General features: G+C 39.5%; 1 protein-coding gene across 1 annotated transcript; it reads left to right on the top strand.

Annotated features, from left to right (window-relative positions):
- Positions 1-1,801: 1,801 nt before the first annotated feature.
- On the top strand, positions 1,802-26,930 carry LOC132701816 (venom carboxylesterase-6-like). Its single transcript, XM_060670032.1, has 11 exons — positions 1,802-1,912; positions 1,969-2,106; positions 16,689-16,820; positions 16,878-17,028; positions 18,188-18,373; positions 18,436-18,641; positions 22,317-22,497; positions 24,435-24,601; positions 24,657-24,786; positions 24,839-24,971; positions 26,706-26,930. Exons 1-11 carry the CDS (start codon positions 1,865-1,867, stop codon positions 26,887-26,889), a joined length of 1,656 nt encoding a protein of 551 aa, XP_060526015.1. The 5' UTR covers positions 1,802-1,864; the 3' UTR covers positions 26,890-26,930.
- The last annotated feature ends 71 nt before the right edge of the window (positions 26,931-27,001 follow it).

Here is a 27,001-nt window from a genome sequence, read left to right as displayed (position 1 = left end):
ATTCAAATTAACACAGATTCAAATAACTTTTATAAAACGGCATCCGATAATAAATTGCAACTATATCCAACTAGTCTAGGTTTGCTCTTGGGTTAGAAGATGAGGTTCAAAGATCACGTTACAAACAAAGTCAGAGTAGCCTATAGTCACTTACAGTTAATTTACAGCAGTAATTTTCTATCGATTACTCCATAAAAATTACTTTGTCAATTTATTGTTTCGCAAAGTTGTCTATGCCACTTGTCTGGACACTTGCCGACCAATATCGCATATTATAGTATAGTATATATGTTTATTTACGGAGTTAATCACATTTGTAGTGCGCCCGAGTAGTTTGGTGAACTCCAGCAGTAACGACCTGGCATCTATGGCTGGAAAAGCGGGGGACTTTGGGGAAAGACAATACGCGGCGAACTGTAAGTCATTTTTCGAGTTCAGTTTTTATTAAGCGGCGTGTGTATGTAAGTACATACTTACACTGCGAATTTGAGTTAAATGGAATAAACCAGAATCCCACTGATTCTTATTTTCGCTCCCATAAAGGTAATTTTTACACAACACGGTATAAGTCAAAAATTATACTCTGCGTTTCACTCCCATCCTTCCTTTCTCCTATAACTCCCTTCTTTTTGATAGTAATCTTTTTTAGTCTTGCTACATGTTTGTTTTTTTATTAGGCGTTTGTTGGATTAGAAAATTAGTGATATCTAAGAATGTAAAATGAAATTTGCAATTGCTTGACATAACAATAAATGTATTTTATTATTATTACTATTATTAATAACATACATGTAGCATACCGCTAATGTGTCTACGGGTTCTGCAAATTAAAGCGCCCGAAAAAATAATCAGTATTTTATTTTTATTCGTTACAAAGTCCAGTTTTGTAGAAATTAAGATTTCATCAGATATTCTGATTTACATAAGAAAAAACTCCAAAAAATATCGTATTTAAGTTTTCAGAATAAAGCCATACAAAGTGAAAAGTTGCGAAAATATCCCTATGATAGCAGTTCCATTACATATAATATATAATTACATACACATATATAATTCTGATTTTCGTCAAAAGGTAAAGTCTGTTCATAGATAGAAGAAAGTGACTAACTGATACGAATTAAGGAAAAACCCGGAAAGCTGTAAGAATGAAATATGGCCGAACAGGTCCGTACTTTGCTTAGAATTTAATTATTTGGGGTTTTGTTAGGAATAGTATTTTCTATATTTGGGCGGAAGCATCTCCTGAGATACACTAGACTCGCACATATTTTGCATAATTCGCACACGAATCAATATACGCTGTATTACACACAAAATAAGAATGATTACTAATAAACTTAAACTAACCAAACCAAAGAATATTAAACACAGGTAGGTATAAAATTATTTTCTATTACAGACCACAAATTTACCTGAATTTAAATTCCGAAACTTTAGGGAATAATCTTGTTGCATTGTATGCTAATGACCACCCTTGTATAATCCCATTCAAAAGCAATTGGTCACTTTCTTATATCTATGAACAGACCATACTATCTATTATTTATCTATTTATCTAGGCACATCATTAAGCTCGTCTGAAGAAGCACTCCCCTTACTTGTATCAATATACTTAAGCCAACCCAAGAAGCTTTTGTATTAACCTTAAAGATAAGTCGTGGATTGCGAGGATGAGTTACGATCTCGTTTCTCAGAAACTGGTTAAAAATGCGATCTGTCGTCATCACATAAAAAAAAAACAAAACAATTTGTATTTATAAGTGTTTTATTTTCACTATTCAAGTGGGCGCATTACTTTTATCAATTGCTCTGGTTAAATAAAACGAGGGATTCGAGTTGTTTATTGTTACGATTTGCTGGAACGATGTATCTGAAAATATTTTTCCTGGCGTTGTTGTACACCCATTCGTTGGTAAGTATGCGGAATTCCAAAATCAGAACTGCGAACTTTCGCGTTGGTTTTTTAAGGTGGCGCAAGAAGTTTACGTGAATGCACCTGTCGGTCAGTTTAAAGGTTCCACGAAGTACACCTACAAGACGAGTAAATATTACGGATTTTATTCTATCCGTTATGGACAAGCGCCAGTAGGAGCCTTGAGGTTTCAGGTCAGTACTTCGTCACATATAACAATTCTCTTCGACGACAATTATAGTCCGTAACTCCTCCACCATAGAGAAGCAGGTCATAATTTTAATCACAATATGATTTTAAAAACAGAACGAGAAAAGGTATGGACAAACAAAAAATCTGCGAATGTAAAAAAAACATTTCACAAAGGGTCATATTTTCATGGCAAAGTCTTCTAGTGATTCGCGCCAATTGATAAAAAGCTTCCCACCTTTTCTAAATTCTTCACCAAAAACGGAGATATTGATAGTGAAGGTGAATAAGAGAAAAAAATCTGACCACTGACGCAAGAATGGCAAAAAAAATTTCGAAGTTATAGCTAGTGAAAATAAAACAACTTCTTGGGTGTCGTCCGATATATTCGATCTTTAATTACTCGGAATTGTTTTTTCGATTAAAAACAAATTATCCAAGGCACAACTTAATGAAATAAACTTTGACTCTTGACTCCTGCTGCGTTGCTTGTTGATAAATCGAATTTGCTGGTGTTTCGCTAATCATCCTGTAGGCTTCTTCGGAGCTTAATTAAAAGTGGTATGCATTCTACTCTCGACCTGCTTTATATACTGTTTAAGGAACAGAGCTAAAGCGGAGATATTGCTTCACCCACCTCAGTTTCAGTTAAGCTCTGGAGAAGCCAACAGGAAAATTGGCGAAATGTCAGCAAGCTCGATTTAGCAACAACCGACGCGTAATGAATCCAGAACATTTGCAAATAATATTACCGTCACCTGTCGATGTTTCTCGGAAAAATTAAGTCTAGGTATTATTTGGGCGCCAGATGTACATGGCCCCATGTGCTGTCTAAGTATCATAGCATCAGAAAAGTGACAGCGAAAACGATGACAAAATTAAAGAGGCTGTCAGTTGACTTTTCAAGTATATAACTTGGAGACGTTAGAGTAATCAACAAACTTTATCAGTAAGATTCGCGCTATAACTATGACTGTTATTAATGGAAAAAATATTAGTTGTATTACTAAAAGAAAATGAATGGCACTTTGACAGATCGGTAAAAGTCCTTGATCAAAAGCAATTCGAAAAAAGTTCACTCATCATATTTTAAAAAAGAAATACTAGGCCTAGATGAAAACCTGTTCGTAACTGGAAAACTTTGTTTTTGAAGACCATTTTGGTGTAATGATAATTTTCTGGCTGATTCAGTAGTAGTTATGAATAATATTTCAACTAATACATTTAGCAAATTCACACACGTTTTATGAAATACGGCGCGACCAATAAAACAGAAAAACAAGTGCACCGCACCATATCATTTCAAGCTACATACTATAGAATAAGTGAAAGGATTTGAAGCAAGATATAGTCGGTAAGATTTGCGATGGCATAGTCGGTCAGAAAACCAAGTGCCTCAGTATTTTACCTGCCACCATTCGCATATTCAGAATGGCAAAACCTCTCGGTATTCTACCTTTTTCTGTTACGCCCTGGTATCGTACACTCGACAAAGATAGCGCCAATTACCGGATAATTACAGTTTGCACTACAAAAGAGGGTCGCGTTTTTGAAAAGATTTTTACCGAATCTCGAAAGGCCGTCTTTAATTATAACGGATAATGCACGATATCATTCTATGATTATTGAGAGGAAGATCTTATCAATTGGGTGCGCAATAAACGGATTAATTACCCAGAAAATCTAAAATGAGAATTGTCAAAAAGTGTCAAAACCAACTTGCAGTATGCTACAGACGAAATAATTGCTGAAATGGGTCATCAAGTCTTAAGATTGCCTCCTTACCATTGCATATTTGATGCCATAGAATTGGCGTGGGCTAAGTGCACAACATTTTTTAATAAAAATATTGTAAGTAAGGCAAGGCACGATGATACTGCAGTGGAATCTGTTTGGAAGGCAGTTCTCCAGACAGTTACCAAATAAACTTTAGTAATTTTAAATACATGTTCGCTATCGTGAACAGGTTAGCAAAAAACGTGTAAAGTTTGGAGCGCAAAAAAGCGGTTTCATAAAAAGTGTTTACAGTCGTTTCGAATTGCGACCGTCTTTTTATTTGATTCGTTCTAAGCATATTTTCTGCGTGCTCAAATTCTTCTTCCTTTTAATTTACGTGGGTACTTTGTTTCGAGACTTAGGTGTGCATTTGTTTACAAAGCGATTTACAATGTCGGAAATGGATAAATTTATTGCTAAGCGGGATTTAACACTTAGACGCTTTAACGACATATTGTTAGCGGGTCAGAAAGCTCGCGTTGAACCCGATGATGATGAAATTTTATGCAAATTCCATTGCATGGTGGAGGATTTGCCGAGTTTAGTTAGCACTTTTGAGTCCTTGCAATTGGAAGTAATCTCCTTAGCGAATTATTCGGAAAGAGATCGACAGTTTGCGGTTCAAGATCACTTTGATCAGTTGCATTATTCAATTCGATCTATTGCCAAGCGATTATTTGAGAAAGTGGAACCTAAAGCAGGCTCTCCGGTATCATCTGTAGTTGGTCGAGAGTCGCAAAGAAATAGTAATCTCCGACTCCCCCGTATTATCATTCCGAAATTTAATGGCGATTTGAAAAATTGGCCTACATTTTTTGATATGTTTAACTCGTTGATCCATAATAATTCTTCCCTTTCAAAAATTGAAAAATTTCAATTTTTAGTGTCTTATTTGGAAAAGGATGCTCTCAGTGTCGTGAAGAATTTGCCAATTAAGGATGTCAATTATAGTATAGCTTACAATGCCCTCGTGAAGCGTTATCAAAACGATCGATTGTTGTTAACCGATTATTGGCTGTCGATCTTTCGGGCTCCGACTATGAAGAGTGACTCGGTTGTTGAACTGAGGAGATTGCTTTCAACATTTTCAGAGAATCTTGCAGCTATCGATAAATTCGATATCGACTTGTGGGATTTTACAAAATTCAATTTGCTTTTAGAGAAACTCGACTCGACTCTCAAGACGAGGTTCGAACTCAAATTTTGTGATAAAGATATCCCAACTTTTCAAGATTTATGTGATTTTTTGGAACAGAATTGTAAAGCTTTAGAAAACTCTTTAGTTACCTCAAAAGGTATTACCCCTACCAAGAGGCTTGAGGTTTCGAAGCGAGTTTCAACCAATACACGTAGACCCACATCTATGATAGCGACGTCTACCGCTCCGAGTGCTGATGTGAGTTGCACCAGTAAGTGTTTATACTGCCCTATGGACTACTATCCTCTGACAAAGTGTGATTCCTTCCTATCTCTTGAGCCCCCTCAAAGGCATGTGTTCATCAAGCAACATCGTTTGTGCTTTAATTGCTTCGCGCGATCCCATGGTGATGGAAGATGTCCCTCCAAGATTAATTGTCGTGTATGTGGCAAGCGCCACAATACTTTAGTGCATTTTGGAAATGCTACTACCCCCTCCCCGTCGAATGAAGCTCCCCCTGCTCCCGGCAACCAGGAAGGTACTATCCCTAGTCCGGTGACCATGATGACCAATCTCTCCTCTCAAAAGGTCGTGCTTTTTGCCACTTGCTTGGTGTCCGTTTCGGATAAATCTGGCAGACTTGTTACTTGTCGTGCACTGTTGGATTCAGCTAGTGAAGCCAGTTATATGACAGATTCCTTTGCGAAGAAATTGGAGCTTCCAAGGTCTCTCCGACACCAATTCAAGCCCTCAACCAAATGTCGACGTCTGCGTTAGGGAAGGTTACCCTGAGCGTGACCCCCCCCCAAAGAAAATCCCCTGCTCTCCATATAGAGGCTTTAGTTATTCCATCTATTTGTGATAAGGTACCCTACCAGGTGATTGATAAGCAGAATCTAAAACATCTCAGGTCCATATCCTTGGCTGATCCCCACTTCTGCGAACCCAACGAAATAGACGTGCTTTTAGGGGCAGAGGTTTACGGAGATATTGGTTTGCCTGGATTTAGAAAAGGACAGAACGGTGGCCCATGCGCTTTTCGGACCATCTTCGGATGGGTTGTCCTAGGAAAAGTGAATTCTTTAGAACCACCTTCTCCCTTTAGTTTTTATACCACTGTGAGTACTGCTGCTTCAGGTAGATACGTCGTATCCTTACCCTTTAAGGATAAACACCCTTCACTTGATGAATCTTACCCTCAAGCCCTGAGGCGATTCCAGTTGTTAGAGGCGCGTTTGGCCAAGAATCCAACTTTGCGATTAGCCTACAACGAGTTCTTGAGAGATTATTGGGAACAAGGTCACATGGCACTCGTTAGCGACCTGCCCCCCTCTCCCCAAGGTTACTACATTCCTCATCACGCCGTCTGGAAGCCACATAGCGAACCCCTTAAATTGCGTGTTGTGTTTGATGCTTCAGCCAAAACTTCCAACGGACGGTCCCTGAACGATCTTCTATTTACGGGTCCCAAGCTCCAACCCGACATTGGAGCCATTTTGCTCATCTTTCGACTGTACTGTGTGGTTTTCACCACCGATATTCGTCAGATGTATCGTCAAATCCTAGTGAGTGACGCCGACCACTTCTTCCAGTGGATTCTGTGGCGTTTTGATCCCCGCGAAGCAGTGCGAGAGTACGTCTTGTCAACGGTGGTGGTGGTCTAAGTTGTAGCTATTCGCGTGTTGCGTCAGCTTGCTAGGGACGAAGGAGCGCGTTACCCGTTAGCAGTCCGTCTCCTAGATTGCCAAACCTACATCGACGACATTATCGGAGAAACAGACTCGTTGGAGGAAGCCCGTGAGTTGAGGGATCAATTAGTATCGCTGCTAAAGTTGGGTGGTTTCGAGTTGCGCAAATGGGCGAGCAACTCCCCCGAGTTATTGAGTTCACTCCCCGCTTCACATCATCAACCCGTTTTCCTATGCGGAGACGACAATCCCAGTTTAAAGGTGTTGGGATTGCAGTGGTGTCCCTTACGGGATGTGTTCTCCTACCGCATCCAAGTAGCGGATAGGACGTGCACAAAAAGGAATATTTTGTCACAAGTAGCCCAAATATACGATCCCCTAGGTTTTTTATTCCCGGTCGTGTTGACTGCCAAAATGCTCCTACAGAGGCTTTGGTCCCAGGGCGTCGATTGGGATGCACCTCCCCCCCGCGACATATTCGAAGATTGGAGTTCGTTTTCATCTCAGCTGGACAGTCTTTCTGGGCTGACAATCCCTCGTCGGGTACTGCCTAGCAATGGCGTCCAGGTGGAGACGCACGGATTTTGTGACGCTTCGGAGCGCGGATACGGTGCAGCCGTGTATCTGTGAAGCGTCAGAGAGAACCATATCTCTGTAACCCTTCTGTGTGCAAAGAATCGAAGCGAGTGTCGATCCCCCGTCTGGAGTTGTGCTCAGCGTTGCTGCTCGCCCAACTCGTAGATTTCGTCCGATCCACTATAGTCTCTGAGTTGACTATCACGAGAGTATTCGCCTGGAGTAACTCCAAAATTGCGTTGTCTTGGATAAAGTCCTCCCCCCACAGATGGAAAACTTTTGTGGCCAATCGCGTGTCCCTCATTCAGGACATCATTTCCCTCAGTTCCTGGCATCACGTCGCCGGTTCATCCAACCCTGCTGACTGCGCATCCCGAGGGCTCTTCCCCGAGCAAATATTAATTCACCCCTCTTGGTTCTGTGGTCCCCCCTGGTTGCGTCTTCCGGTGGAAGAGTGGCCCACCTCCGACTTCACCCCCGGAGACGATCTGGAACTGGAACGTAAACCAGTGTTGACTTGTGTGTCCACCCCTTTAGTTGACTCGCTCGGAGAACTGTTAACCCGTTTCTCGTCGTTACGAAAAATTGAGAGAATCCTGGCTTATTGTTGTAGGTTTCTAAATAATTGTCGTACCCCCGTTCCCAAACGAACGCTTGATAATTTGTCTTTTGCGGACACGTACCACGCCCGCACGTTGCTGACAGGATACGTCCAACGTGAGGTGTTCGCCGGTTTGCTGAAGTGTCTTCGAAACGGTAAACTGTGCCCCAAACCTTTACGCTCCCCAGCGCCCTTTATCAACGAGCACGGGCTCATTCGAGTCGGTGGCAGACTGGAGGTTCTGCGTTGTCTTTCGACGCAAAACATCCTCTTCTACTACCTCGAGACAATCGCTTTACCGAACTCGTGATCGAAAAGTTCAATAAGGAAAATTGCCACCCGGGCCCCCAATCGTTGTTGTATCAGATTTCACAACAATTCTGGATTTTGTCCGCCCCCAGAGCAATTCGTCACACCCTATCGCAGTGTTACCGATGCTTCCGTGTCCAACCTTCTTGTGTACAGCCATTCATGGCTGATTTACCCCCCGTTCGTGTATCGCATGTCAAGCCATTCGCACATACCGGTGTCGATTTCGCCGGTCCAATTTCCATTACCCTTGCGCGAAAGCGCGGCGCTAAGACTCAGAAGGTTTACATTTGCCTATTCGTTTGCATGGCTACCAAAGCCATCCATTTGGAATTGGCTTGTGAACTCAGCTCAGACGCATTCTTGGCCGCTTTTCGGCGCTTTGTCGCTCGTCGCGGGCGTTGCACTAACATGTATAGTGATCAGGGTTGAAATTTTGTCGGTGCTAACCAGTTGTTGGTACAGTATTGCCAGCAGTCCGCCGACCAGTGTGAGGTCCGCTGGCACTTCAACCCACCCTCCAGTCCTCACTTTGGAGATCTTTGGGAGGCCGGCGTCAAGTCGGTAAAGACCCATTTGTTTTGTGTGATAGGCTCTCAAATCCTGACTTTCGAGGAAATGTCGACAGTGTTAACTCAGGTGGAATCCATACTGAATTCCCGCCCCTTATGTAGTTTGAGTTCCAACCCAAGCGATTTGCATAGCCTTACTCCTGGGCATTTTCTGACCCTGGAGCCCCTATCTGCCCCTCCCGACGACACTTTAGCTAATCTGAACACTAACAGACTCACTCGTTGGCAGCTCGTGCAGATGGCATCGGGAATACCTCCACCAGCTGCAGCAACGGCGCAAGTGGAACACCACGACTAACCCCCCAAAAGTTGGTCAGTTGGTTTTAATTAAAGACGAGAACCTCCCCCCGTTAAAGTGGCTTCTGGGCCGCATCACGCGCTTGTACCCCAGTTCCGACAAGGAAATCCGCGTTGTGCAAGTGCACACGGCCAAAGGCACTTTCGATCGACCTTTGGTCAAATTATCTTTTGTCCCTAACTGTTAGCCTGTTCAAGGGGCAACCGTGTATATAGTATATCGGATAAGTTTATGGGAAAAATTGGGTATATTTGGGAGGCCGGAATGTTAAGGGTTGAATAACATTTTCGGTAACTTCATAATTTTTGTGTTGACCTTTTATTTTCGCGCTGTGTATGCAACACCCCCACCATACCCAACCTTGGTTAAGCCGCGCGAAAAGACAGACTTACGTGAGCGTCCGTAGTGCGATCCACGAAAAAACAAGCTCTCTTCTGTGACCGGTTCGCGAGAACCCCGCGCTGTGTTGTGGTCCTTACCACCCCCAACCCTCCAGAAAATACCCCTAAGAAGACCCGGCCGGGCAGACGACGACGCGGGAAACCATCAAGGTGGGTGATTAACCTTTTCGGGTGTTGTATGTCCTACCGTTTTCTTGTCGCTCTTTCTCGTTTAAATTTTGAGGGTGATTTACAACCACCTTCCCCCAACCCTTTACATATAGAAAATATAATAAAAGGATACTTGATATATTTTTGAATTTTCCGATTTTTTTGGTATTCTTTTAATTTTTAGTGCATGGACAGAGTTTGTTTAACAAATCATAATTTTTTCATGTAGATTCACTTACTTAAATATTCGCATATCATTAAGGAACACCCTGATCCATTATAACCTATCAAATACATGAATCCGTCTTTGAGTATGGGCGTGCTAGTTAAATTAATAAATGCAAAGTACAAATGATTTTGCATTTCTTACTCCCAAGTAATATAATCGTGATCGCATTGCTTGCATTTATCGGATAGGTTTTAGGCTGGACCATCATCTGTTGAGGTATGAGTAGAAGCAAGATGAATAATCTATTTTATTCTGTTTGGCATTTTATTGCCGACTATGCCATCATACATATCACAAACGATATACAAAATAAAAAACCCCAAGCTACTGGTTGCTCAGGCCATTGGCGTAACGGTACACCGGAAAACTGGCGAAATGCAGTTATTATAACTCTTGCGTATACCCGCGATAAACTACCCGTGTAACGTAGATATACTTCGATTCGGTGCTGGCGAAAAGCACTTTCAATCTCCTGATTCACTGTGACGTCCCATCCTATCTTTTCCTTCCAGGTTTTCTGCAGTAATAACTTCGGAAACATTTTAGTCGGAAAGGTGAATCCTATAGGATCAAACACCTTTTGCGTTAATGAAAGCATCAACCTTTTGGTGACAGGTTGATCAGCTATTTTGCCCAACTTTTCCATATAGCCTTTGGAAATGGTCAAAAAATCACTGCTCGTATCCCAGACTAATCCTAGCAGAGGAGTAAATGAACGCTCTGATGAGACGTCCATTTTAACTGGCTGATGCGTGAACTGCCACCCACATAAGTCGAAACGAGCTTCGGCCATGGCACTAGTAGACTCTCTGATAAACTCGTTTAAGGTGAAAACATCAGACACACTTGAAACACAATTGTCCACATAAAATCCTTTAGACAATCTTAGGAGATTCTGCCTAGTACAGGGAGCTTTATTTTCCTCGCATCTTTCCAAACACCGAGATATATGGTCAGATATAGTAGCCCCTAACAAAAAGGACTACTGTTGACGCCAAAAACAACTCGTCTATGTCTGTAAATCTTTTCGCGACCCTTTGAATCGACCCATAAGAAGCGAAGGTAGTCTCTATCATCTTGGTGAACACTTATTTGTAAAAAAGCCTTACGAATGTCTGCTCTCACCCCGATTCGACACTGTCTGAACCTGAGTAAGATGTCCGGAATTAGCTCAATTAAGTTCACTCCCTTCTCAAAGAAGGACTTCCCTTTGGCTGAAGCATCAAAAACGGGTCGTATCTTGGTGGTTGCAATTGCCTTGTTTTATTACAGGTCTGTGAGGCAAATAGTGTTCCTTAGTATCAACACTGGCATTGGATACTTCTTCGATAACCTTCTCGGCTAATCACTCTTTGAATACCTCACTGTACTCTTCGAGAATACCTTCAGACCTCAACTTCTTGAGCACATTATCCAGTCTCTTATGTGCAACATCGTAGTTACTTCGCAATGGCGGATGACTTTATAACGTTGCCACAACTGAGTAAGAGATGCCTCATTTACCAAAAGAGAGATGGCACTCATTGTTATACTGACTGAAGAATAGAGTGGCACTCTGCCCATTAGGGTCCAGCCTAGTATCGTCTCAATTGCCACCAACCCACATGCTAGAAGGTGTCTTCTTCCAGTGTATATTTTACCCGCCATATCTGCCTTTAACAGCAGCTCAATGGGGCCAAATTCGCCACAATCAGCAATGCGGATATTCAACCTCTCCAGTTGCCATGAAAAACAGGAGAAATATCATTACAAATCACTGGTTGAGATAAAGCTTCAAATGTATGACTATGATTATCATGGCTGAATTTTACCTCATAACAGTCATGATTCTGATCTGAAGTGACTCCGAACAAGCAGTGTACTATCTTCTGCTTTCGCTGGGAAGAGTAATTCAAAGACTGTGCAGTGGATTTCAAAATGTACGTGTTTTGAGAACCAGTATCAATTAAAACACGAACTAAGCGTTGGGAACCACTGCCACCGATCAAGTTTACTCGCAGAGTTTGCAAAAAAATGTGGGTACTGGAGGTATTTGTACAAGTTACAGTTCCCGAAGCCGCCTTGTCATCAGCGCGCCCATTTTCTTTCTTCTTTGATTCGGGAATCTCTTGCTTCCTTTTGTGAGCGGGTAAATCAGGACACAGAGCAAAATGCTCTCTGTTACATAAAATGCCCTTCAGTCGAAGCTTGCACTTGCGCGACTGGTGCCCCACCTTTAAACATCGAAAGCAAGCTTTCTTGGAACTTAACATGTTCCGTTTCTTCTCTAAGGTAAAACTTTGCTCTTTGAAGCAAGTCTGACTAGCGTGCTCCCCGTCGCAAAATATACACTTCGCAGAATCGCAATTTAGTAAACCTGTCGCGGTAGGAACAACCGAATCAACAGAGTTCAACGCACAACGTCTATCTCCCATTCCGCGACCCGAACCTTTCTGACCTCCTGTGGATCGCAAACCGAAACTCTCAGATGCTAGGGAGATCTGCTGCTCGTTCTCAACTTCGTTTTGCAAAAACTGCATGAGACAATCTAATCTTTTCTCCAACGGTTCCCGCGAATTATCCGGTTTACCGAATGGTGAACGTTGCCACGCCCGTATTAAGTCCACAGGCAAGCAAGGTTCGATGAGCGGATAGAGCATAGCCGCACATTTGTCAGAGGTTATGCCCAATGTCTCTAATGCACGCAACTGTGTCTCGATCTTATCATAAAGCGACGACAACTCCATTTTTTCCCGCGACACTGCGTTATCTAAAACCAACTTCAGCAAACCGCGAACATAAACCTCGATTTGCAAGTATTCACGATCGAATCGCGACGTTAAAGAGTTCACAATGTTGCTATAATTATCCCCTACAGCCGGAAAACTTTCTACCAACCGTCTAGCCCTACTGCCTGCTACGGTAGCTTGTATCAAATATTCAACTTTATCATTTAAGTCGATATCGTTGTCTTCATGTACTTTCCGGAACTGGGACCAGAAGAGCAGCCAGTCTCTCACATTGCCGTCAAATTTCTTAAACTCTATAGTAGGTAAGGTAAATTTGCGTTTACCTCTTACACCAACTGAGCCATTACCCCCTGATACATGAGATTGTGCATCTTCCAAAGCAGCTGTAACTAATCTGGAGCAATACTCTTCACACTTTACATTTAATAAAGCAAATCTTGACTTATAGGCCTCGGTTGCCTCTAATTCAGCCACTAGTTCCTCTTCAGTAGCATTCTCCATCAACAAGTCAAAAATCTCAAAGTCGATTGTTCGGAGCTGCTCTGTTTTTTCTTGTAGAAGATCCTAGGACACCCTCACGGCGTCCACGTGACTGTCCGTCAAAATATTCTCCAACTCGTTCGCATTTTTCGTAAACACCGTGCGAAGCACCTTCCTGTGTTTCCTTTTCTGGTTAAGAACCATCTCGGAACAAACAGAAGCCGTAAAAAAAAGAGTCGCCACGACAAACCGTTCAAAAACAGCTAACGTTTGCCAAACGGTGCCAGCACGTAGCTAAAGTTTGTCTATGACCTTTGACGGGAACTTACGACCGCCCGTCTTCCAACTCAAATCCGACAAAAAGCCGCAATCCGTCCTGTCACGGTCGCCACAATATGTTGCGTATACCCGCGATAAACTAGCCGTTTAACGTAGATATACTTCGATTTGGTTACGGTTATTTTTGGTACAGCAAAAATGTAAGGATACTAAAAACGACCCTTTTCACATAACATAACCTCTATTTCGACGCATTCGTCTTCTTGACTAAACCGCCAAACCGCGCTGTTGCCAGCTTATGAAATAATCCTAACAGCAAAGAAAATACAAGTGGCCAAGCCATTCTTCAGTAGCATTCTCCATCAACAAGTCAAAAATCTCAGGGTCGATTGTTCGGAGCTGCTCTGTTTTTTCTTGTAGAAGATCCTAGGACACCCTCACGGCGTCCACGTGACTGTCCGTCAAAATTTTCTCCAACTCGTTCGCATTTTTCGTAAACACCGTGCGAAGCACCTTCCTGTGTTTCCTTTTCTGGTTAAGAACCATCTCGGAACAAACAGAAGCCGTAAAAAAAAGAGTCGCCACGACAAACCGTTCAAAAACAGCTAACGTTTGCCAAACGGGGCCAGCACGTAGCTAAAGTTTGTCTATGACCTTTGACGGGAACTTACGACCGCCCGTCTTCCAACTCAAATCCGACAAAAAGCCGCAATCCGTCCTGTCACGGTCGCCACAATATGTTGCGTATACCCGCGATAAACTACCCGTTTAACGTAGATATACTTCGATTTGGTTACGGTTATTCTCGGTACAGCAAAAATGTAAGGATACTAAAACGACCCTTTTCACATAACATAACCTCTATTTCGACGCATTCGTCTTCTTGACTAAACCGCCAAACCGCGCTGTTGCCAGCTTATGAAATAATCCTAACAGCAAAGAAAATTCAATGCAATGTTCGCGACATCCTCCCACCCGAGACTCGTCCTAAACATTACAATAGGGTCTCGAACTAAAACATAAAGCCTTAACCCAAAAAAATCAGCCATGTAAAGCTTAAGAACTCTTAACTATAAATATCGTTTGGGGATTTGTGTCACTCGTAGTCGCACTAACTAGTGTGTCGGGTACTCCGTCTTTTTTCGCTCCCGATTCTTTTCCCGTACCTTCCCGATCTACTTTACGCACTGACACTTTTGGTCTAAGTTGAGCGAAGTTCTCAACTTTGGCCACTGTGCCATCAATCAATGTTTTGCAGACCTCTTCTGGATGCTTTGCCTCCTCCAGTCCAGTCCCCTCTAGGCTGACAAGACGCTGAATTGGTCGCATTACTTGCCCCTTCTCAGTATTCACCTTTACTAGCCGAACTTGCCCATCTTTGCCAGGAATCAACTCTATCACTCGACCAAGTGGCCAAGCCATTCTTCAGTAGCATTCTCCATCAACAAGTCAAAAATCTCAGGGTCGATTGTTCGGAGCTGCTCTGTTTTTTCTCGTAGAAGATTCCAGGACACCCTCACGGCGTCCACGTGACTGTCCGTCAAAATTTTCTTCAACTTGTTGGCATTTTTCGTAAACACCGTGCGAAGCACCTTCCTGTGTTTCCTTTTCTGGTTAAGAACCATCTCGGAATAAACAGAAGACGTAAAAAAAAGAGTCACCACGACAAACCGTTCAAAAACAGCTAACGTTTGTCAAACGGGGCCAGCACGTAGCTAAAGTTTGTCTATGACCTTTGACAGGAACTTACGACCGCCCGTCTTCAATAACGTCAAGAGGGAGGATATGAGAATTCGTCAGATGATGACGAATATTATTCCTTTTTATGATTAAATTTCTTAATAACATAAAATATATATTTTTTTATCTATCAGGATGTGCGGTCAATAAAAAGAAAGAATTTTGCACCCTCCTCCCCCCCTTCCAGTTTACTCATGAAGAAATAGAAACAAAGTATACATTTTGTAAAATTTATTAGAAAAAAAACTTATTATCTTTATATACAAAAAATGTTAATGCCTAATAATTTGTTAAAACCACCTATTGTACAAAAGAAAACTTATTTTGACAACTTAAATTCTCATTGCACCTTGTAATCATGGCTGATTTCAAAGTGCTCACATTAAGTTGACTTTTTCGCTGCTCCAACAGTTGTTTATAATTGAAAATAGTCTTTCTTCCTTTGCATTAGAACCGGAGGCAGAGCGCAAACTCAACTATCAAAGGTATGTTTGTAAACCCAAATTGCTTTTTTGTACAATTATCAAAAACTTCAAACCATCGGAAAAAAACATTGATATCTTAGCTTGCCAATCTTCCAACTTTTCATTGGTTACAAATTCCTTTGTTTAGAATATTTCGTCGAATAGTTCATCTTCATTTATTGTTTCATTAATAATAAAACAGTTTTTATTGCGGGTTGAATTTGTGACTAATGTGGTATGTTTTGAAGTAATACCTGAAGTGGATCAGGGATCGGGGTTTGCCAAAACAATTGAGAAGACGGTTTTGACAACATCATTTATTTCCATACTTGCAATTTACACTAATACAAATTGACATAGTACAATCGGAAACTATTAGACGCATAGCTCACTCATCGGGAGCTTGTTGCCGTCTCGCCTCACGGCATCCTCACAAAAACCCCTCAATCGGTTAGCGTGACCAAAGCACTGTGTGCTGCTAATACCAATTTTATGTTGATTATGTTATGTTAATTAAACATTCACTGAATTGAACTGAGGTTTCGCCAGGTAAATCTTTCAGTTCTAAAACTTTTAGTTGCATCCCAGTTGTAGGCCAAAAATATCTAACAACAATGGGTACAAGTTTTGTATTTTTATAGTTTGACGTAATACTGCAAACAGTATACCTTTTGCCGACATAATGCGAACTACTCCGAATACTGGAATACCGATTGAGTCTCTACCGATTTATCGATCCGATTAATTGTTGTGTAAAGTATTAAACTGTCTCCATGTGAGACTTTATACGTGACACGCTCGATAATCGTAATCCGTAAATATCAATTGGCAATTGGCGCTAATTATGTGTCGATCCGGCCTAGCTCGGGGCAAATAAATGAATTCAGATTGATATTGAACTATTATTCAGCGCTGTCCAGATGATATGTTCGTCGGCCATCGTATATATTCGGAAGCGACGAATTGCAGCGTTGCCAATGTTTATAAATTTTGTGGGAGATAAAATGTAACTATATTGAAAAATCCGGGACATTGTCTAAAAAACCTGAACCTGTACCTGCCAATCCTGTACGGTTGGTCAGCCTGAATGTATCTGCTGCAAAGTTACACAATAAATCAGTAAAACTGCATTGTAATCCAAAATAACCTTGTGTTAGGCTCCAGTGGCCGTCGATTCCTTCAGCGGTACTTATGACGCGACCACAGCGAACGGAGTCATCTGTTATCAGGTGACGTCGGATTCTAATTCCGAAAACGAAGACTGCCTGTTTTTGAACGTGTATTCGCCGGTAAGTTCATCAAATTTTTTATTAAATTCATTAACCTTATCGCGTTCTCAATTGTAGAATCCATGGACCACGGCACCGATGCCCGTCATGTTCTACATCTACGGCGGTGGGTTCAACTCAGGATCGGCCGGCGGTTACGACCCCGGATTTTTCATGGACTCTCAAAACGTCATCGTGGTTACTCTTAACTACAGGGTCGGCCCCTTTGGTAATTTTCGTGAAGAGTGTTCATTACATGGTGGTTTAACGAAAATAGCGTCCCATAAGCGCACATATAGTTCTCAATATTTTTACAAACATGAATAGGGGGACCAAGATTCTCTATAAATTATTTAATTGAAATGAAAAATTTAAGAGCCAAGTGTGTATGTACAGTGTCCAAGAGACACGTTAAATTGACCAAGAACCAATAACGGAGATATTAGTAGATTACATTCAAATTTCGGTTATACAGGGTGGCGCAACACTATTTTGCAAAATTATCTTCGGTAGCGTTTATTAAACTACAATATACTGAATAGGGTGTTTTATACAAACGTCCCAATAAAAAATATATTTTTATATACGTTGTTTATAAAATGCCCTGTATAAATAAATTTATTTTTAAAATTTCCATCTCTAGATGTCATGCACAACAAATTTTTCAAATCGTGATAAATAACGGAGATATAGTATATGCCTATACTGCGTCTTTTTCTTATAATTAAATAATAATTTGTTATGAATTATATTGATATATTGTCGCCAAATATTATTTAGAATTGTGTATACAACGTATTTGTATTACTTTAAATTACCTTTCAGGGTCTGAATTTAAGGTGTTTAAACTAATGGACGTAAGTTTAAAACATCCAAACATGAAATAATAAAAAACATAATAGAGCCATATTAACAATAATCTAAGATATAATTTTGGCATGTTTTAGCTCTTTGTGGAAAAATTACAATTAACAATCAATACATCTTTCACATTAAGAAAGGTACGGAAAAAATTCAAAAACTACCAGAACCAGATACTCCAGATACTATAGACAATCTGATTACATAAATTTTCGATGCTCAAACGGAATATTCGCACCTTCAAGTGGCACACCCTGTACCGCAAACTAATCAACCCAATTTCAGTTTGATAATAAATCAATAACAAAAAATTAATAATCCTCATTTCTTCATACCCGCGCTATTGGACGCAAAGAAAAAGTAGTCAGATTATTGATCTCGTCTCAAAAAAAATGTTTCTCAGATGCAACACTTGGATAATGTTACGTTAGTATAGAAATAGACTTTTGGTTAATAAAGGTGTCCGTTTCTTAAATAAGTCATTGGGTTCAAGTACGTAGTGTGTGTGACTCTTGCGTTTCCGGTAGGTTTCTTGTCAACCGGTGATGGTGTCATCCCCGGCAACGCAGGCCTCAAAGATCAACTTTTGGCACTCAAATGGGTCCAGAGCAACATTGCGGCATTTGGGGGCGATCCAAACCAAGTTACCATATTCGGACAGAGCGCAGGAGCAGCGTCGGTAGCTTACCATCTCGTTAGTCCACAGTCTGCAGGTCGGGTCCGCGTTGCTGTCCGTAAAACCACCCAAGTCAAAATGACTTTTCGAATTGTTTAGGGTTATTCAAAGCGGCGATCTGCGGCAGCGGCACAGCACTGAACCCATGGGCTTACAATAAAGATCAAGTGGAGATGACGTACGGCACTGCCGCCGTGCTGAACTCGCAGTTCCAGAACTCCAGGGATTCGTCCCAGTTATTTAGTTACTTACAAAACATCGACGCTAGACAACTCGATGCCGCATCGCAGACCTATTCTAATTCTGTAAGTTTAGCATCCGTAATGGGTTGTCGTGTTTAAACAGGAAATACCTATGTCTAAAGTAGATGGATCAAAATATCTTGTCACAGACTCAATTTTTAAAAGATATTTAAAGGGAATTTTGAAAATTGGAGACAATTTTTTCTTTAAATTTCGAATGCAAACATTGACAGTGTGGTGTTTTGAGCCCACAAATGAATACAACTAACTAGCTTTAATTTATGTCGCGTTGAGCTCTTTTCAATCATGTGCAGGCTATGATATATTCGTAGATATGGGAATGATCTTCCGCACATGCCTAAAAATGCACCACTTTCTCTTTAAACACTCAATTCAAAACGCTAAACGAGATCTGGGAACATACTACCATAAAAATGCAACATTAAAAGTGAAACCTGTCGAATTAACGAACTGTTAGCGGCCATGTTGGTTAATGGCAACGAGATTTAAAATGACCTCGCATGCGCATTTTAAATGCTCTATGATTATACCCGTCATGAGAAATGGTGGAGAAGTAAGGCAATTTGTGCTTATGTAAAAGTAGGCGGTGTATATTGTTGCATCAGTGTTGTTCGGTGGTCTATGGTGTTCATATACTATGGTCTTGATAGGTTAGAGCGTGGGACTCTCGGCCTGATATCTCGTGCGCTTATGTCTGAACCTCATGACACAGATTAAATAAAGGACTTGTAGTGGAGTTCTCTTTATTATAAAAAGCCTCCAATACGACACATATAGTTGTCAATCTTAATTAAAGATCATCTTTATTCCTTATTGGATTTTGCATTCTGTTGGCGACCAAATTGAGGCTTTCGGCAATCCAAAAAGTATCAAATTTACGAAAAGCAGGATATGACAAATGTATATTGTCAAATGAAAGCAAAAACAAACTCCACAATTTGTTAAACATTTCTAGTTTGTGATTCAGTTGCAGGGAATCAAGTAAATGATGACATTTTCTTTTATATAATATGTTAGTTCATAGAGCTATATGAATATAAAGACTATGGTCTGTTCATATATATGAGAAAGTGCTTTTGAATGGGATTATCCAAGGATGGTCATTAACATACAATGGAACAAGATTATTACCTAAAGTTTCGGAATTTAAATTCAGGTAAAATTGTGGTCCGTAATAGAAAATAATTTTATACCTACCTGTATTTAATATTCTTTGGTTTGGTATACTACTTAGTTTAAGTTTATTAGTAATCATTCTTATTTCGTGTGTAATACAGCGTATGTTGAATCGTGTACGAATTATTCAAAATATGTGCGAGTCTAGTGTGCTCCCAACCAAATGTAGAAAAAACTATTCTATTGAGACTAAGGAAGTTATAACCAATGTTTATTTGACTCTCATTGAACGTGGTGCCAGCAAGCAAGCATCTTTAGAAGAAACGGCCACATTGACGAAAATTCGAACATCAACTGTATGGAAAATTTCAGCGAGGAAAAAAAGAAGCGATGCTGACATTTTCTCGAGTGTAGATGAAAGTGATCAAGATATAATATGGAGTAAAATTTACCAGTTATACGAGGAACAAAGCGTGCTTACATTAGATATCTTAATTAGGAGGCTTGAACAAGATGAAACCGGTGTTAAATGTGGCAGAATTACCTTATGGGAGTGTATTCAACACATGGCTTTTAGAATTCGGAAATGGCGACTGAAATATCTAGAAAAAAATAGGATTTACAGACAACAACAAAGGCCAATTATTTACTTGGACGAAACCTGGTTCGACACTTATGATACCCCGGAAAAGGGTTGGGTTGACTCAACCGATAAGTGTAAAACAAACGCGCCATCAAAAAGAGGTAAAAGAATAACTATTTTGTATGCTGGCTCTAAAGATGGTTGGATTTCAAATGGACTTTCTCTGTCTGTGAAAAATATTAAAGCTTCTTCTCTGGATTACCATGAAGACACCAGCGCTGATTTATTTGAAAGTTGGTTTAAAAAAAAATTGGTTCCAAAGATTCCTCCTAATAGCGTAATTGTAATGGACAATGCAAGTTATCACAGTAGACAAAACCTGTGACATGTGACACAAAAGCAAAAATCCAAAACTACATGTATAATAACGTCATTTATTTTCACCAAGATTATACCAAAAAGTGATTAATTAAGGTTCTACAAAGCTGGAACCTACAAAAGGAACATCCCTCCACAAAGTTGGGCAAATTCTGTTAAACATATAGAAAAAGTAGAACAATCGTATATCCATATTGCAAATAATATAAAACAAATAATAATTAGAACAGGCGATGATAGCGATAGTGATACTGATATATTATGTGAATAATTTCAAGTAATTTAAGTAGGTAATAAAAATAATTTGTAATTTTATTTTAGATTTAAACATAAATACATAAATAAATAAATGAATAAATATTGTTTAGTATATTTCCTAACAAAACTCCAAATAATTAAATTCTGAGCAAAGTACGGACCTGTTCGGCCATATTTAATTCTTACAGCTTGCCCGGCTCTTTCCTTAATTCGTATCAGTTAGTCACTTTCTTATATCTACGAACATGCTTTACCCGTGCGAATAATACAAGCAATTTCTTAAGCAACATCAAAAAATATTAAGGAGGGACATTAAATACGCGCACTCTCTGAACCTCGCTTTCGACCGATAAAGCCTTGGAACATTTATTGGTAATTGTCATAAAATGATCCTCAGTTTAGGTCAAATTTAGGACCTTTTATTCGTTAGTTCGAACTGACTGGCAACTTGCGCAGATATTTTATTTCTCAGGAAAAAGTACTGTATTATCAGAATAGTGGGACATCTAAACATTGACCTCGACTTCACTGAAAATTTTTATTTTCTAAACATAGTTTCAATTTCTGACAAATGACAACTTCAAAACCACATTTCATAGTACCACCATGAAAACGATACAATATAAAAGACCATTTAGTTAGCAGGTCTATAATAAAGTACCAAAAGTTGCAGAATATTTTTTTCTTTTTTTTTTGTTATTCTTAAACAAGTTATTTTTTTAAGAAGCCTATTTGCCGGAAAGTTGGTAAGCTTAGATTAGGTTAAGTTAAAACAGGAAGTGAAGCTCCAACTTCACCATTTGCGATTTTATATTACAATAAAGTCATTATTATTATTATTATTATTATTATTATTATTGTCTTTTTTATATAAAATTCATTTTTGCTTGTAAGTTCACTTAGTTGAATATCGACTCCATGAAAAATTTAAAGTTAATTTTTATTCGGTTGTTAATATGAAAATATCTCACTGGTCAAATGCTGACATACAATGGTTAAAAGCCAAATTTACATTCCAAGTCAATGAGAGCTAGAATGAAATTAAAACAAAACAATTTTCGAAGTTAAAAATTCAATATGACGCCCATAGGAAAAAAATTAATAATGGTGGTCGAAAGACGAAATGGAAAATCTGAAAGCATCATCGTGTAACTAATAAGGCATTGAAAACGTGCAATAAGTTTTGGGTTTTATTCTAATATGTCTGCAATTTTAAAAGTTTCTAAATAGCATATCGTTAGGCACTCTAATTAGCAACGTTGACTGAATTCAACGATCTTCACATTTGCCATAGATTCTGAGATTCCAGTGGTCGGGATCGTATTACATTCTACTGCTAAGTGATATTTGGTGAGAACTAAAATACTTTGTAAATTTTTTAGATATCGACGGTGGCGAATCAACAAGTGCAGCAGGCCTTTTTCTACGCTCCCGTAATTGAAACTCACAATAACAACCCGTTCGTAACTCAATTGCCGTACGAAGCAATTGCCAATGGAAGCTTCAACAAAGTTCCATTGCTGATCGGCACGGTAGCAGAAGAGGGATTACTCTTGCTGAATGGTAATTTTCGATTCCATTTTTGCTTTTATCCTCCGTTTGTTTGGAACGAAAAGTTACAAAACGATCATCGTTAAGAAAATCAGATGTAGTCAGTCGGCCGAGAGTATCTTTTTATATTTATAGCGATGCTCAGATGGCTAAAATTGGAAATGATATCTACCCATTAACCATTATTCTAGAAAAAAAAAACCTTGGTAGATATAGCGCATTCACAGATGGTTTTGGTTTAATGAATGCAAAAAAAAAAACTACATGGGGCGGCCCACTTTGTAGGGAAGGGCATGCTGTAAATATGCAACATACGAAGATCTAGTACTATGCAATTTTATATAAAAAAACATACAGGGTGTTCAATTTGAAAAAATAGTGTTCACAATCTTTTCCTGTCAGAATCACTAATTTTAAACGACCATGTATACCATGGAATAAACTGGTCTAGGTAAATCTAATATACAGGGCTTTCGTAAATTGAAACCTTATTTTTAGTTTTCTATAGGTTCAAATAACGGCGAAATGAAAGTATAAGTTGTTTCATATGTTGGAGAAAAAGAATTAAAAATAATTAATATTGAGAAAATCGCATTATGTTATAAATAATGTTATAAACTAACAAGGTACGACATTAGAAAAATTAATTTTCGGTTCTCCGTAAACGTCTAGCTTACCTTTAAGCCCTCAGTAACTATTGCTGTAACACTACTCGAAAAAGCAAGTAAGCAACACTCCAAGATGGAGATTGTTAATATTCGGTGCCTCACTCTCTAAAAGAATAAAACCGAGTAAAAAACTCATAAAATTTTAAATACAAAATATGTTTGTATGTATGTATTTCATGCAGGCAATGCCTATCCTGATAGTACAGGAATTTTTAAAGCGACGATGAAAAAAACATTGTGATGGGCGCGGACGCGGCCATAACATTGACCATCATGGCCACTGCCTGTTCGTCAATTTGACAGGTTTCAGTTTAGATGTAGCATTTTTACGGCAGCAATTTCTCAAAATATGCCTCTCGAAATTTTGAAAGATTCGTGGTGATTGTTTGTACGGTAAATGGAAACACAAAAACCGTCCTTTCAAAATTGGGAATTAAAGTATCGCTTACAGGGCGTCCAGAATCCATACCTTCCCCTATTCTCAAGTGGTTTCTTGATGTTTCGTATTTTCTATCGATCAAACTCCAAAGTTCTTTCTAGTTAGCATTGAGATTAACCAAATGTGACAAGTCCATTACGCGAAGAATATTAAAGTTTATTAAGTGTTTGAATAAAAATGTTTTCATATAGATCCAGTTAATGTAATGATTTCGTTTACCTTCAATGCACATTTCTTGCGTTAAGCTTTTCTTGCCTTTCATTATTATGTTCCCAATTTTTTATGCTCTCAATTTTCCTGTTTTGATTGTGTGCTATTTAAACTGCATTTTTGTCGTTTGCCAAGGTTCATTTTATTTCTTGAAACAAAAGTTATCATCACCATTATCAACACTTGAAAATGTCGAAACGGTGCCGTGATGAAAATCCATACGTTGGATGTTACATCATTCAAAATTTAAGCACCAGAGAAAAACCAAACACCTCAAATCAGGTGATCTAAGAGGTCAGTTGCAGACCTGTCGTTTTGATGTAACGGTACCAATGTAAAATGAACATGTCAAAGACACACACAAATTGGTTGCTAAATTGGCAAACATTATATACATGCTCAATATCAAGTCAAAAATAGTTGAAAATCGCATTACTGAGAATAAAATTATGAAATTATGAAATTATCTTGAAAATCCAAAAAATGAAATGATATACCTGGTGTTCCATTTTAAATAAGGAAGTTAGGTGCTGTGAGATACTTAGGAGATACTCTAGCACAATCATGAGGCATAAAAGAATTCCGCATTGTTAACCTACCCTGTATGTGTTCTACTCAAATGTTTTCTGCAGAATACACCACTTGGATCCTTTCACAATACGACAGCGACCCATCGTTGCTAGTTCCGAAGGGCATGCACGTAGCCGATCAGAACACTTTAACTACTGTGGGGAAACTTATTAAGCAAGAGTATTCGCCGAACGGAGATTTCCAATACAACACGCTAGCTGGAATCCAAGTAAGAATCGACTTCCTGCTACTATGAAATTTTCTAAACATTTTCGAATTTTCAGTTTCAAACAGAACAGGATTTCCAGAAATCTCTGATCAAGCACGCCTATCTTCAGTCGGCGTTTACGAATGTATATTTTTACCTGTTTTCCTATAGCGGACAAATGGGAGAGAACACCGTTAAGTTGGCAGGTGAAACATGCGGATGTCGTGTGTGAACTGTCTTACGTCACCGATTTTCTAGGCTCCGGCGACGTGACACACAGCGAAGACTTGCACTATATTTGGGAATGGTCAAATCCGACAAGCTATCCGCAAACCGACCAGACAGTCCACGAACGTTTGGTGAAAATTTACACCAATTTCGCATTATATCAGTAGGTTGACAAGTAGACCACTAAAATAGCGTTTTACGCCTTGCGATATCCATTCTCCATTACCGTCTAAAATTGGACTCATTCTCATTCAAGGATTCAAGTCTTGATATCCTAGCAGATCTTATAGCATCCATCTGTGTTGACCCGATTTTCCTTTTGTCGTTTGCGGTCATTGTCCATATTTCCGAGCCATAAGTTAGAAGACTTTTTATCATGGAGTTATATATACTAATTTTACTATTCTTTGTTACATTTTGTTACCACAAAATCTCGTTCAACGCTCCGACATTGTGCAACTCTGTTTTGACAGTTATGTTGGTCCGACACTCATGTACTTGGTTTTGTCAATGTTCGTCTTACTCTATCATAAGCGAATTGTAAAGTGAACAGAACATTTAAGTGATAGCCTATTGGCCTACATTTATTTATCCAGGTTTTTAATGCTTGCTCTGTGTATATTTTTAACAACGTAGGTAAGATGTAGCAGGCCCTGTCGACTATGAATCCTTGCCGTACAGTTGTTATATAACAATTGAACAGCTATTGCAAGAGTGTAGTTGATTTGTGTGTGTTTTAGGGCCTCCCATAATTTTACGACTAGTACTGTGTCGTAGGCAGAGTAGATGAACCTCCTTTCTATGGGCTAATTCCTTCTTAATTATTTGTTTAATATAGAAGGTATTATCTGCGCAGGATATTCAGCTAAAGTCATCTTGTCCTTCTGCTTCTTTGTCTTGGTACTCTTCTTCAATTAGGTATCTTATAACTCGTTCAGAAAATTGACTGAATGTGCTAGTAAGTGAAAGACCCCAATTGTTCCGATCTGTGCGTTCACCTCTTTTAAACGACCCTATATGCCAACTTCCATTTAAGCACATTGTGAATAATTTCGCTGCTGTGTGGTGTTTTAGTGGCCCTTGTTTGAGTAGTTCCGTAAGACCTGACGTTATTCTGGACAAGTTCCGGTGTCATTAAGATGGATTCACCTTCGATGGTGGGGTTCCCGGTTTAGGTAGGAAAACTGGTCGGTCTTCTTTGTACAGTTCATCAAAACAGTGGCTCCAGATTTGAGTGGCCATCATTTTTATTGACTATTCCCTTACCAGTGCGTTAACATTCCTATAATAAAATTTTTTGTCCCAAATTTCTTCTTTTTCTTCCTTTACCACTCTCAGCGTTTCTCCCTGTATCTCCTTGTTATTTTGTTTGTCACTGTCACTTTTTGAAGACAGACTACAGAGTCAGTGGTCCTTTGTAGGGATCATTGGTCTGTACAGTGTGTAAAAACATAAGGTCCCTCTTTGATTCCCGCGAAAAGCGGATAACAACTACAGGTGTCCCCTGGGAGGAGCTGTCTAGTACTGCACAGTTCCTATCTTTTTTTTTTCACAAAAGGTTCTTGTTTTAAATAAAATCACCAATTTAGAAAAGAAAATACTATTCAGGACCTCTATTATGTTTTCAGTGCAGTGTTCTTTCATAAACCATTTATGCAGGGTGTTGTAAAAAACATGCGCGAATTCTTTGCTGGAGAGTTCATGTAAACTTAGACCTGAAAATGCTTAGTTTCCAAGATACGGGGTTCGTCTTCATAATACAGGGTGATGTATCTTTGGTACATAATTTGTTGCGTTTCCTTTATCATCAGTTAGAGACGAACTAGTTTTACTTTACTTTGTGTCGTTTTTAAACTTTTCAATTAGTTCACTGGTATTCAGCAAATATGTATTTTAGGAATCCCACTCCAAGCCAGGATTCTTTGCTCTATGTCACGTGGCCGACGGTACAGCCAAACAATTTCGAGTACGTCGAGATCGGCGCTGAGTTATCCGTTAAGAATGATTTTAAAAAGGAGAGGTACGACTTCTGGAACAACTTGTACCAAACGTACGGCGTGGGACCATTTGAAGTTTTTTAATTTGTAAAAATACGCGAATAGATGCTTTTTACTACCGTTAATGGAGTGCTTTGTTGTTTGGAATATTCCTTACTAGAGGTTTAGACAGAGGCACACTAGTGATCATTAATGA

The sequence above is a fragment of the Cylas formicarius genome, unplaced genomic scaffold (assembly GCF_029955315.1).
Source record: "Cylas formicarius isolate icCylForm1 unplaced genomic scaffold, icCylForm1.1 PGA_scaffold_5__7_contigs__length_24384050, whole genome shotgun sequence".
NCBI classification, from domain to species: Eukaryota; Metazoa; Arthropoda; class Insecta; order Coleoptera; family Brentidae; genus Cylas; species Cylas formicarius.
The sequence above is the reverse complement of the archived record's forward strand: the minus strand, read 5'-3'. Positions and strand labels throughout refer to the sequence as shown.